Below are 14,604 nucleotides of genomic sequence, written 5' to 3' on the forward strand. Positions count from 1 at the left end.
AACAAACTTGTAACAATGTGCAAAAGGAGATACTACAAGGACACTTCAAGGAGACATGGATAATCAGATCTGCATGTCCCTCTATCCTTTCTTCCCAGATTTGTACCCTTATAGTAAAACTACACTCCTAAGTAGAAAACTGTCAGTGAGTCACTCCAGTAAAAATCTAAACAGAGGGGACTGTGCTAAGTTTGTAAACTGCTTGAAACAAGGGTGGAAAGCTGGGGGTCATCCAAAATTATTGGCTAGCACATGAAGTGGTGGCAATTATAGAACTCTGTCTATAACCTGTAGGATTCATGCTAACTTGAGGCAATGTCAGAATGGAATCCATGCAGTACATCCACTTTGGTGGAGTTTACAGTCAGGCAGGGAGAACTGTGGGTGGTTTCGGGACATTCAAAAACTGGACAGATGAACGAAATGAGAATAGTCTGATAAATGTCTTTTACTTACAGGCTAATACTAACTCCAGGTAGTTGGGATCCTAACTGAACAGAATTATATGACACAGAGTAATTGTAAAGAATTAGTGTCAAAGGAGATAAAAATAGCTTTCTAAAGTTTTAAGCAATTGCAACCCTTCTTCACAGCTTTCAGTGTTGGTTGTTTATAATCCAAATGTACATACACACATACACCTTTATTTATACCTATAGAAATATATATATATATATATTTTTTTTTTTTTTTTGCCAATCCTGGAGCTTGGACTCGAGATGAGCACTGTCCTTGGGCTTTCTCAAGGCTAGCGCTTTACCACGAGCCACAGTACCACGTCCAGCTTTTACTGTGTATGTAGTACCAAGGAATCAAACCCAGGGCTTTCATGCTAGGCAAGCACTCTACCACTATTCTCGTTTCTTTGTGTAAAGTATTCCTTCTCTAAGTTTTTAAGATTTTTATTTCTACTGGCCTGACATTTCATCTCAGTGTGCCTTCCTATGGAATTATTTCCACCTGTGGTGTCAAGATGTTGTACAGACACATTTTATTTGAAAAACTATCTCTTGGTTCGAGAAATTTTAACGTTTTCTTTTCTTTCTTTCTGTCTTTTTTTCTTTCTTTTCTTTCTTTCCTCCTCCTCCTCCTCCTTCTTCTTTTTTTTTTTTTTTTTGCCAAGACTGGGGCTTGAACTCAGGGCCTAGGTACTATACTAGGCTTTCTCAAGGCTAGAGCTCTGCCCCCTGAGCCATAGCACCACTTCCGTTTTGTTTTTTTTTTTTTGCCCTGTGTATGTAAGATTTTTCCTCTCTAGTTGCTTCATTCCATTTCTAGAACTCCTTTTATGTGTATATTGAAATCTCCTAGAATGCTTTTATCTTTCCTGTTTCCTATTTCATTATCTTTTTTTTTTTTTTTGGAGAAATTTACCTTTTAACTTCCTCTAGTTTTTCATTTCTGCTATCAAACTTTTAACTCCCACAAACTCGTATTTATTTATGCTGATCCTGAGGCTCAAACTCAGGGCCTTGCACTATCCCTGAGCCTTGTACTCAAGGATAGTGTTCAACCACTTGAGTTCTACTTCTGTTTCTTTTTGAGTAGTTTTTGGAGATATAGAGTCTCACAGGCTTTTCTGCCCAGCTTGGTTTTGAAAAAGGATCCTCAGCTCTCAGCCTCTTGAGTAGCTAGGCCTGCCATTGGTACCTGGCTGAACTTTTTTTTTTTAATTCTCTAAGCACTTTACTTGCATATCATCGTTTTGTTTCTTTTCCTATCGAACACTTAAATGTTAGTTTTGTTTAGTCTTCTCTTGAAGGAAGAAATTACCTACTTACATAATATTCCTTAATAGAATTTTTCTTAAAATGTATAGTAAATCATTAGCGCCCACTAAATTTAAAAGTGGGTCAGCTGGAAGTGGTGCTGTGGCTCAAGGGGTAGCCTTGAGCTGAAGAGGTCAGGGACAACATCCAGGCCCAGAGTTCAAGCCCCATGACCAACAAAAACAAAAAAGTGCATCAGTGTCATTCTTTCTGACAGCAGCATAGAATTCCATTGTGTATAAATACCACATCTTGTTGATCCACTCTTCAACTGAGGGACATCTGGGTTGGTTCCATATCTTTGCTATGGTAAATAGTGCTGCTATGAACATCATTGTGCTAGTGGATTTAGTATGCCCTTGTTTCTGGACGGTTGGGTAAATGCCAAGTAGTAGAATTGCTGGGTCATAGGGGAGCTCTATGTTTAGTCTTTTGAGGAACTGCCACACTGCTTTCCATAGTGGTTGAGTAAGTCTGCACTCCCACCAACAGTGTAGTAGTGATCCCTCCTGGCCACATCCCCTCCAGCATTTTTATAACTCGCCTCTTGGTCTTTACACTGTAAACTATCATTTTAATGGGGTTTGTGGAGTAAGCACAAGTAAAAATGTACAATCATTTCTTACTATGGATTACATACAAGGAAAAGGCTGACTCACTAAGTGATGATAGCTAAATCAAGCTAATGGTTATATATACTGGCATAGATACTATGAACAAATCAAGATGGTCAAGGTTTCTGAGAGTTTAAATTCATAAAAAACTTTTAAAAGTATCTTAATTCAGATAGGCGCTGCTGGTTCATGCCTATAATCCTAGCTACTCAAGAGCTGAGATCTGAGGATGATGGTTTGAAGCCAGCATAGGCAGGAAACTCCATGAGCCTTTTTATCTCTAAAGAACCAAAAAGGAAACAAAAAGAAGCCAGAAGGTTGGCTTGAGCTGTTGTTCAAGTGATAGAGTAGTAGCTTTGAGCAAAATAACTAGGGGACAGAACAGGGACGCTACGTACAAGCCCCATGACTGGCACAACAAACAAACACAAACGCCAATAATAACAAAACCCCAAACCTAAATTTTTTAGAATATCTGTATTTCAATTAATTTTTTTCCTTTAGAACAACTACCTATATTTATACACAAACAAATAAAGGCAATTTACTAACCTCTGCTTCAGTTGCCTGGGACTGTAAAAGCTGCCGTATACGAAGTATGTCCTTTTCTATTTGTTGAATTCTGGCTATTCTTCGCTAAAATAAAGTAAGACACCAAATTAGAATGTTTTTATTAAACACATTAAGTGTAAACAATCCTACTATGGATACCACTTATCAGCTCAGGCTTTATGCTAAAGCCTTTCTTACATAAGCAATTAAATATGTGTACATACATTTGTCTCGATAAAAGTAGGTTTAAGAAGTAGTAGCAACTCACCCAAAGTAACTCCTGTTACAGGTTAGTAGTATTTTTCAGATTTTCCAAGTTCCTACTTCAACTAAACATTACTTTTTAATCTTCAATACAAAGATCACAAGGATTATGTAGCTTTTGCTTTCTTATTGTAAGGAGAGCGATCATATGGTATCACAAATAAGTAACTACAGATCTAACCACATGGAAGTGAAATAATGTGGTAAAAATGCTTCTTTTACTAAAGCAGCACTTTGTTTTCATTTTTATTAATACTAGTAAAAGTAGAAAAAACCTAATTACTTAACCCTTCTATTAATTACAATAAAAATATATGAAAAAAGAAAAAACCTAATTACTTAAAATAATGTAAAATAATGTTTTTTTAAATTAAAATCATACAGATTTTAAAAAAAGGACTAACATGGTTGGACCATTTCCTACAATAATCTTACACTTGAAATCATAATAATGAAGTGACAATGAAGTAAAATAGTATTAGGTCTATGAGACTCACAGTCAGTTAAAAAACTAAAGTGGTAGAGTGCTAGCCTAGAGAGCGAGAGAGTGAGCGAGAGCGAGAGAGAGGTCTTCTGAGCATGCTAGCTGCCAGTGGATCATGCCTAAAATCCCAGCTACTTAGAAATCTGTAATCTAGGTTCAAAGCCAGCCTATGCAGGAAAGTCCATGAGACTCTTTATCTACAACTAACCAGAAAAAAGTCAAGCTGTAGAGCACTAGCCTTGAGCAAAGAAAGAAAAAGAAAGGCAACTGACCGACTGACCACACAACCACACAGCTCAGGCACAAAAGGACCTGAGACTCTTATCTCCACCTGACCTCCATAAACAGGAAGTGGGGCTTGGCTCAAGGGTAGTGCGGTAGCCTTGAGCTGAAGAGCTCAGGGACAACGGCCAGGCCCAGGGGTAAGGTGGTAGCCTTAAGCTGAAGAGCTCAGAGACAGTGCCCAGGTGGAGCTGAAGCCCCGTGACCCACAAAACAAACAAAAAACACTCAGGGGGCAGTACCCAGGCCCCAGGATAGGAAAAATTAAGAGTGAGCCAGGATACCTGGGCTCAAAATATATACTTTTTTTTTTTTTTGGGTCAGTGTGGGCTTGAGCTCAGGGCCTGGGTGCTGTCCATAAGCTCTTTTACTCAAAACTAGCACTCTATCACTTTAAGCCACAGCTCAACCTGCAGTTTTCTAGTGTTTAATTAGACATGGGTTTCATGAGGACTTTTCTTCCTGGGCTGGCTATGAACCATAATCCTCAGATATCAACCTCCCAAGTAGCTAGGATTACAGGTCTGAGCCATCAGACCTGGCTTCATAGTCTTTTTGGGCCAGTTTGGAGCTCTGTAAGCCTCAATCATACAAATGACCTCTTTTTCTTGTGTTTGGGGATGCTTTCTGCCAATATTTTACTGAATAGGTTCACCATACTTTTAGTTGTGGTTTTCCCTTGTCTGTACCCATGACTGATCTTTTTGATGGATGATTCTGAGAAGTCTTTTTATTTCAATGTCTTTTATCTGTTTGATCCAATTCCTCTAATACCCTGTTTTCAACTTCTTTTACCTAAACTTTAGATTATTTAAGTTGGCTTCCTCTAACATCTTATAGAGTGTTATAATGAGTATCATAAAATATGTAATGTCTCCATTATTGTACCCCGAGGCAAGTATTTCTGAAGGACATATTCCTAGAAGTACTACAGTATTACAGGGTCAGCAATATAAGCATTTTAATTTTGGTAAATAGCAAAACTGTCCTCCAATATAGATACTGCTTCTTGCCATGACACCTTCCATCAATACTAAGTGTTTTTAAATGACACTGACTTTGCTAGACTGATAGGCCAGAAAGGCAGTATTTTATATTACCTTTCCCTTGATTACTAATGTTTAAACATCTTTTCACATTTATTAACCAACAACTAATTTTGTGTTGAGATTACTCATATTTATTTACAAGACAGGGTCATGACACATAATATTTTGAGACTGTCCTTGAACTCAAACCTTTGGTTTCATAATCCTGACTGCTATGATTACATGTGTATCTTACCACGTCTGATTTACATCTGACTTTTTTGCTATCTGGTTTTGTTTACAATTAATCTGAAACCCATTCCATGTATTGGATACGAATTCTATAATATGTCACCAAAATTTCTATCATTTGTGTGTTCATCTTATGATATGTCATTAACCCTAGGATTCATATGGTTATTTTCAAAATATAATGCTTGACTGTTTTTCAAAATATGAAGTAAAATTTCATATTACAAAATACTTCATTCTAAAATTAAATAAAAGCGTATCAGCACATATGTGAAAAAAATATCCCAAGGAATCTGTTAATCTTTCTTCTGGTTATTGATTAAAATTTTGGTAACACACCTGCTTATTTTGTGTCACATAAAAAAATCTTCACACCTGGAGGCCAGGAGTTTGGCCTAGTGGTTAAAGTGCTTGCCTACCATGCATGAAGACCCGGGTTCGATTCCTCGGTACCACATACATAGATTAAAAAAGCCAGAAGTGGTGCTGAGGCTCAAGAGGTAGAGCTCTAGCCTTGAGAAAGTCCAAGGACAGTGCTCAGGCCCTGAGCTCAAGCCCAGGACTGGCAAAAAAAAAAAAAAAAAAAAAAAATCTTCACACCTAACATTGATTTCAATGCTTAGCTAGATGACAGTAAATAACTAACCACTTTTCACGTTCTATAAGGTGCAAGGAAAATGAAGATAAATTCTTAATTTTATTATTGAAAAAAAGAACCTCAGAACAGTGCCCAGGCCCTGAGTTCAAGCCTGAGAAGTGAACTCCCCTCCCCTCTCTGCAAAAAAAAAAAAAAAAAAAATCAGTCATTTATTTATAATTACTCTTTTAAGTTTTGTTGAAGAAATTCTTTCTTATTCAATTAGAAACATTCACATGTTTTCAACCAAAAGGTTTGGTTTCAAAGGTCAAGTCATCAATCTATCTGAATGGGAAAGAAAACAATACTATGTACATATATTGTAATATGGTAATATGTGTATACCTAAATGCAAGTACATGGGCACATCTACTCTAATTATACCCCAGACAGTTGTGGAACAAGTACAGACTATGAAATATAGTGCAGCATGGGTGTTGAGTATAACCTTCATCTACAATCATATTTCAACAGACTATGCCTTGTATTTAGAAAGCTATCACACAAAAGATAAAGTCCAAGCCTGGTGCTGATGGCTCATAACTGTAATCCTCGTTACTCAGGAGGCTGAGATCTGAGGTTTTCAGTTCAAAGTCAGCCTGGGCACAAAAGTCCATGAAAATCTTACCTCCAATTAACCACCAGAAAACCAGAAGTGGCACTGTGGCTCAACTGGTAGAGCACTACCTTTGAGTTAAAGAGCTCAGGAACAGTGCCCAGGCCCAGAATTCAAGTCCCACGACCGGTTAAATACATACACACACACACACACACACACACACACCAATATAAAGTCCATGCTTTGGAGAATATAAAATGTCTTTTTAAACTACAAAATTTTAAATTACGAAATAAACTTTACAAACACATATATGTATTTATACATCAAGTATGTCTATTTACTATTTACTTCAAAAAAACTCTCAATGTTGTCTTCCCAATATGTGCTAAAAGTAGAAAAAACAAAAAATCAAAGCAAGACTCATACTTATTTTGGAACAGACAAGTTAACCATCCAAGCTCTACAAGACTTAAGAAAATTAGTATACTTCTGTGCTCAGAGAAGGGTTAAATTCAATAATATAAAACATTCTTTTTTTTTTCCCCCCAGTCCTGGGGCTTAAACTCAGGGCCTGAGCACTGCTCTTGAGATTTCTTAAGGCTGAGCTCTACCACTTGAGCCACAGCACCACTTTTGGCTTTTTCTATGTATGTGGTACAGAGGAATTAAACCCAGATCTTCATGCATGCTAGGCAAGCACTCTACCACTAGGCCAAATTCCTGGCTCCCAAAATTCTATTTTTGTTTTCTTGCCAGTGCTGGGACTTGAACTCAGGGCCTCAGGGCCTGGACACTGTCCTTGGACTTTCTCAAGGCTAGAGCTCTAACACTTGAGCCACAGCACCATTTCTGGCTTTTTCTATATATGTGGTACCGAGGAATTAAATCTGGGTCTTCATGCACACGAGGCAAGCACTCTATCACTAGGCTAAACTCCCAGCCCAAAAATTCTTTTTTTTTTTTTGGTTGGTCATGGGGCTTGTACTTGGTCTGGACGCTGTCCCTTTGGCTCAAGGCTACCATTCTACCCCTGGGCCTGGGTGTTGTTCCTGAGCTCTTCAGCTCAAAGCTACCCCCTTACCCTTGAGCCAAGCCCCACTTCCCATTTTCTAGAGGTTAACTGGAGATAAGAGTCTCAGGTCCTTTTATGCCTGGGCTGGCTTTGAACCTTGATCTTCAGATCTCAGCCTTCTAAGTAGCTAGGATTACAGGCGTGAGCCACCGCACCCAGCTCTAAAAATTCTTGATAGCAAAGTTAATGTTTCCTCTTGATAATAGACCAGTGTAGAAATTTGCAAATGTTCTCCACCCAACTTATTTCATCCCCTTTTGTTTTGTCTCCATTCTTTTTAATTTTGGTGCAAAACTTGAAAAATCGGCAATGTAGTTTCAATATCATTCTAGATACTTAAGATTATAAGAACTAAAAAGGCGAGCTGAAGCAACATCTTCCCCTTATGACTATAAAGCAGAACAGAATAGAATCAAGGGAAATCAAGTATGGTAGAGACAATGTTATGTAAATATTGATTATATTGCCAGCATCCATGAAAAATTATCTTGAAATAGTGATGAGGACTGAACTGAGGAGATCTGCACACATGAAGCAAATATGCTACTAATGAGCTCTATTTCCAGTACCATAAATACCTTCAATAACAAAATATAATGTTAACAGAGATGTCATTTTTATAGTTTAGAAATAAGTTACCTGAGCTCGTTTTTCCATATCTTGGCAAGTACCTAGTTGTTCTTCCATAGCGACTCTGATTTGTCTTGCTTCATATTCCAATTGCCTTCTGGTCATATCTGTTTGTAAGGAAAACTAAAGCCACAAATAATATAAAAATATTAGTTTTTCATTGTGCTTATTCTGCTAAAGCAAAAAACCATGTAAATGCAAAGAAAGAAAATGAATAAGCAACTGGGTTAGCCTTGTACATGAGAAAATTACTTTTATTCCAAGGAATCTTAAAAAATTGACCATATGAACAAACTAATTTCATACAATGAGATAGGAGAAGCAATCAGGGAAATGCCAACCAAAAAGTGCCCAGGTCCAGACAGTTTCACTGCGGACTTCTACAAGACTTTTAAAAGATGAAATAATACCTATACTCTTGAAACTCTTCCGAGAAATAGAAGCAGAGGAGCCCTACCAAACTCATTTTATGAAGCTAATGTCACACTCATCCCCAAACCAGGGAAAGACCCAACAAAAAAAGAGAACAACAGATGTCTCTAATGAACACAGACGCAAAACTCTCTCAATAAAATACTAGCCAACAGAATCCAGAAACAAATTTAAAAAATTACATACTACGATCAAGTAGGCTTCATCCCACAGATGTAAGGCTGGTTTAACATTTGTAAATCAATTAATGTAAGGCTGGTTTAACATTCGTAAATCAATTAATGTAATACATCATATCAATAGAGCTAAGGATAAGAATCATATGATAATTTCTCTGTACTCAGAGAAGGCATTTGACAAAATACAACATCCATTCATGTTGAAAGCACTAGACAAAATAGGAATAAGAGGCACATTCCTTAAAATAATTAAAGCCATATATGATGAACCTACAGCCAATATCATACTAAATGGAGAAAAACTAGAACCATTTACCTTAAAATCAGAAACTAGATAGGGATGCCTACTCTCTCTACTTCTCTTCAATATAGTGCTGGAACCCTTAGCCAGAGCAATAAGGCAAGAGAAGGACATTAAAGGGATCCACATGGGGAAAGAAGAAATTAAACTATCCCTATTCGCAGATGACATGATCCTATATGTGAATGACCCAATAAACTCCACTCCTGAACTCCTAGAACTATAAATCACTTTAGCAAAGCAGCAAGATATGAAATCAACCTGCAAATAAATGTCAGTAGCCTTTCCGTACGCCAATAACACACAAACAGAAGGCCAAACCAGGAAAATGATCCTATTTGCAATAGCCCCCAAAAGAATAAAATACTTAGGAATTAACCAAAGATGTAAAGAAATTATTTAATGAAAACTATAAAAGCCTAATGAAAGAAAATAAAGAGGATACCAGGAAATGGAAAGACATCCCATGCTCATGGGTAGAGAGAACCAATATAGTGAAAGTGGCCATACTGCCAAAACTGATATACAAATTCAATGCAATCTCCATCAAAATCCCAAAGACATTCTTTACTGAAATAGAAGGTATAATCCAAAAGTTCATATGGAACAAGAAAAGACCTAGAATAACCAAAACAATTCTAGGCAAAAAGAGCAATGCAGGTGGTGTTAAAATATTAGCCTTCAAATTCTACTATAGAGCCATAATAACAAAAACAAAAATAGACCAGAAGATCAATGGAACAGAATAAAGGATCCAGAAATAAAACCACATACCTATAGTCAACTTATATTTGACAAAGGAGCCAAAGATATACAGTGGAACAAACACAGCCTATTCAATTATTGATGCTGGCAAAACTGGGCAACCACATGCAGAAAACTAAAAATTGATCCCAGCCTTTCGCCATGCACCAGCATTAACTCAAAATGGATCAAAGACCTTAATATCAGACCTGAAACCTTGAAACTGTTACATGATAGAGTAGGAGAGACACTGGAACTCATAGGCACAGGCAAAAACTTCCTGAACAGAGTCCCAGGGTCACAACAGATTGGACAGAGACTTGACAAATGGGACTACCTAAAAATAAAAAGTTTCTGCACAGATAAAAGCATAGCTATTAAAGTAGAAAGACAGCTAACCAACTGGGAAAAGATAGTTACCAATAATACATCAGACAAATGCTTAATATCCAGTATCTACAGGGAACTCAAGAAACACAACAAACCAATCACTAAATGGACAAGGGAACTAAAGAGAGACTTCTCCAAAGAAGAGTTAAAATGGCAGAAAAACATATGAGAAAATGCTCATCTTCCATGGTCATAAAGGAAATGCAGATTAAAAACAACCCTAACATACCACCTTACCCCAATCAGAATGGCCAATATTCTGAATTCAGACAATGATGGATGCTGGCAGGATTGTAGAGAAACAGTAACCCTACTGCACTCCTGGTGGGAATATAAACAACTTCAGCCACCCTGGAAAGCACTCTGGAGGTTTCTTAAAGAACTGAAAATAGTCCTTCCCTATGATCCTGCCATACCATTCCGGGGCATCTATCCTGAGCATCATAACCCAGGATATGATAAGGACACCTGCTCAGCTACGTTCATTTCTGCACTATTCACAATAGCGAAGTGATGGAAACAACCCAGACGCTATACTGCAGATGAATGGATACAAAAAATGTGTGTATAAATATATATGTATATAAATATATATACATATAAAGACATTTGTATGTATAAATATATATAATATATACATAATATATATTTACATGTATATATTTATATATATATTTATACATAATAGAATTCTACACAGCCACCAGACAAGATAAAATAATAGCATTTGTGGGGAAGTGAATGAAATTAGAGCAAATTATGTTGAGTGAGATATGTCAAGACCAAAGGAACAAACGGCACATCATATCCTTAATATATGGATATTAGATCCAAACAGTACAACTGCGATGACTCAATATTTGGGGACCCAAGCTTATGGACATGGCCTTGGAGATATAAACGTAACTACATAGACATAAAAATCTATAACTGGTTATATACTCTATAGACATGTTTTATTACATATATTAATATATATCTATGACATGCAAACGCTCAGCTTAATTTTAATTATGTTCTAAAATCTATGTGCCAGTGACTGTATATAGATCTCTTTTCTGAATACTTGTTAGACATGACATTTGAAATATGATGTAAAATCATATGATGTAAAAATCAATGTTAATAAAAAATGACTATAGGTATCCCAAAGTCAGAAATCATTTTAATTTTTTTTATTTACTTTTATTGTAAATGTGATATACAGAGGGTTTACAGTTATATATGTCAGATAACAAGCATATTTCTTTTTGGACATTGTCACTCTTCCCTTGTTTTCTTCCCCTCCCAAACCCCCTCCTCTTTAAATCTGACTATTAAAATATGTACTTCATTTAGTTAGGGTGAGGCTAGCTTCAGTTTCCTTATAATTTTTTCTAAGGAGGAATTAATTTTCTAGAGAGGTAATATTTTTAATTATTAAAACTTGCATGTTAATATAAGCAGTATGGAAGAAACAAGAAATAGGTACATTACCTTTAAGTTTATATTTTAAGGTAAGGATTACCATATATATGTGCACACATATGCACACATACATACATATATACATACATACACTAAACAAAGAGAACTTTTTCATTTGTAAAGCTAAGAAAACCCTAATGCGTAATAAAGCCATAAATAAACTGGACAAAAATTAATACAACCTTTGGTAAAAACCTCAAAGTCAAGAAAAATTAAAAAGAAAAAGTTCTTCATCATAGTGTTTAAATTACTCTTTACTTAAAATTTCAGACACTGTATGTGAAGAGTATAAAGGATGAAGAGGAAAAGGTAAAATATGACTAGATAAAATTATAGTAACAGGGCCGGGAGTTTGGCCTAGCAGTAGAGTGCTTGTCTATCATGCATGAAGCCCTGAGTTCAATTCTTTGGTTATCACATACACAGAAAAAGTTGGAAGTGGTGCTGTGGTTCAAGTGGTAGACTACTTGCCTTGAGAAAGCTCAAGGACAGTGCCTAGGCCTTGAGTTCAAACCCCAGGACTGACAAAAAAAATAAAATAAAAATTACACTAATAAGAGTTTTACGAAAGGAATAATGCCATAAGGAAATGAGGAAATAGTATACATTTTTTTCACTAGATCTTTGCCAAAAGTCTGAGAAGCAACTATATAGATTTTTTCATGTCCTATGTGTCTACAAAAAACTGCATAAGACATCTCTGAATGAGAATAGTATTCAAGGTTAATAACTCTAAACTGTGTCATCATTTTAAGTCAGAGCAGTTCTAATCCCTTCCATGCCAAGTTACTTACGTTTTCAGTTAAAGGAAGACTATCTATTCTTTTAGTAAGATTCTGAAGTTGAGCATAATACCAGTCTTTTTCCTTTTCTTCTTTGTCAAGATCAGCAAGGAGTAATGATCTATTTTTTAAAAGAAAGTTAAGTTTATACAACATTAATACAGACTGAATAAGAGCAATCTTTAATTGCCATCAACATTTTCTATTTAAACAAAAATAATAGTAATGAATGAACAAAGCATTTGCAGATGATAACCAGATGTAAATATTATATGTATTAGTCAATATGCAAAATATTTGATAAGTGATAAAGTAGATGTCTTTAGAATACCTGGAATAGAGTATTTATTTTTAGATTTAAGTATAATCAGTTATACATTATGTTTGTGTTCAAAGACACAATGGATTCTTGAAGTGTTAGCTATTACCAACCATAAATTCATTATCTATTACAAAGCAATATCAACAAGCTGGGCAATGGTGGCTCACGTCTGTAACCCAAGCCACTCAGGAGGCTGAGTCTGAGGACTGCGGTTCAAAGCCAGCCTGAGCACGAAAGTCCATGAGACTCTTATCTCCAATTAACCACCAGAAAACTGGAAAGTGGCACTGTGGGTCAAGTGGTAGAGCATTAACCTTGAGTTGAAGAGCTTAGGGACAGCTCAGGCTCAAAGTTCAAGCCCTACGACCGGAAAAAAAAAAAAAAAAAAAATCAACTAACTTGTACAAGTCAATATTTACTATAAAATGAACAGAAGTTACCTCTCTTTTTCAAGTTCTTCTAAATATCCAGTACTTTCTCTGCTTCCATTTACAAACCCTCTTCTTGGAAACGACCCCATAGGAACAGGACTACACTCTCCTGAACGACTTGATACAGATCCTTCTCGGCTTCCATAAGAACGGAGGGACATTTTTGATCGTAGTTTTACTCCAGGGAAATTGCTGCTGTCTAAGTTAAGTTCTAAATAATGTAATAACATAATTTTATGTAGCAACTGCTTTCTGTCATGTAAAATATTTCTAAAGCTATGTTATATGAAAAGTGAAATCCTAGGTTTATATTTTATCTACCAACACACATTACTTTAAAAAAAAAACCAATTACTTAGGATCAGTGTGGATACTCTTCCTGCAATGTCAGCTTGAGTTAGAAAATACGGAGTATGTGAAAATTAGACAAATACCTCCCTTAAATTCCCTCAGATAATTTCCCTGCCTAGTTTCAATTATTACTAAGCACTTTCACTGTTTGACATTGACATCTTAAGGCAAAAAAAAAGTCATTCTTTTAAAATTCCACTAAAATGGCTTATTAATCAGCCTATATATAATCAGTCTATATGTAAAAGGACAAAGCATTTCCATTCCAGATGAAAGGCAATTTTTAAAATATGTCTGCTGGGGGCTGGGAGTTTAGCCTACTGGTAGAGTGCTTACCTAGCATGCACGAAGACCTGGGTTCGATTCCTCAGTACCACATACATGGGAAAAAGCCAGAAATGGTGTGCTATGGCTCAAGTGGTAGAGCTCTATCCTTGAGAAAATCCAAGGACAGTGTCCAGGCCCTGAGTTCAAGCCCCAAGACTGGCCAAAAAGAAAAAAATACATCTGCTGCTATCTAGTCTCTGGTCTGCAGTATACTCAAGTCCTATTTATTGATCAGCAGAATAGGAATGAATTTTTAAAAGAAATCTGAAATGGGTTAATTAAAACCAGTCAAAAACGACAACAAATCACTTTTCTGTATTTGTACTTTAACAATTACAGCCTAATAGGTAATACTGATATATCAAAAACAATAACAACTGACACCAAGAGCCAAATCAAGATAAGTTGTACATGTATCTATATACTTAAAAATTATAAATTTGAACCTTAAGTTATATTAAAATACTTTTAAAGAGCTACCTTTTAGACGCTCTAATAAGTCAATCTGTCCAGAAGAAGCCATAGCTTCATCTTCAATACTTCCTTGTAGTTGTTTAAGTACTTCCTGTTAAAAAAAATGCAGCATATTGACATGAAAAAACCCCAGAAAATCTGAATATATGATTCTATGTTTCTTGGCATGTAGGTATGCTGGGCGGGAGAAGAAGAGTTATTTTAGATCACTCTGAAATATGCTATAAGCACTTACATAATTGGGATATATGCAAATAT

At 36.1% G+C, this 14,604-nt stretch overlaps 1 protein-coding gene across 9 annotated transcripts in view; it reads right to left on the minus strand.

Annotated features, from left to right (window-relative positions):
- The window catches only part of Apc (APC regulator of Wnt signaling pathway), a 91,875-nt gene that overhangs the window by 38,186 nt on the left and 39,085 nt on the right, over positions 1-14,604 (minus strand). For all 9 annotated transcript variants that reach the window (XM_090331494.1, XM_090331492.1, XM_090331489.1 and 6 more), the window contains 5 exons: positions 14,353-14,437; positions 13,204-13,405; positions 12,454-12,562; positions 8,156-8,269; positions 2,936-3,019 (listed from right to left, as the gene is read on the minus strand). In XM_090331494.1, the coding sequence (XP_090187620.1) occupies positions 2,936-3,019; positions 8,156-8,269; positions 12,454-12,562; positions 13,204-13,405; positions 14,353-14,437 (594 nt within the window). The remainder of the gene's footprint in view (positions 1-2,935; positions 3,020-8,155; positions 8,270-12,453; positions 12,563-13,203; positions 13,406-14,352; positions 14,438-14,604) is intronic.

The sequence above is a fragment of the Megascapheus bottae genome, chromosome 4 (assembly GCF_031878675.1).
Source record: "Megascapheus bottae isolate mThoBot1 chromosome 4, mThoBot2.hap1, whole genome shotgun sequence".
Lineage (NCBI taxonomy): Eukaryota > Metazoa > Chordata > Mammalia > Rodentia > Geomyidae > Megascapheus > Megascapheus bottae.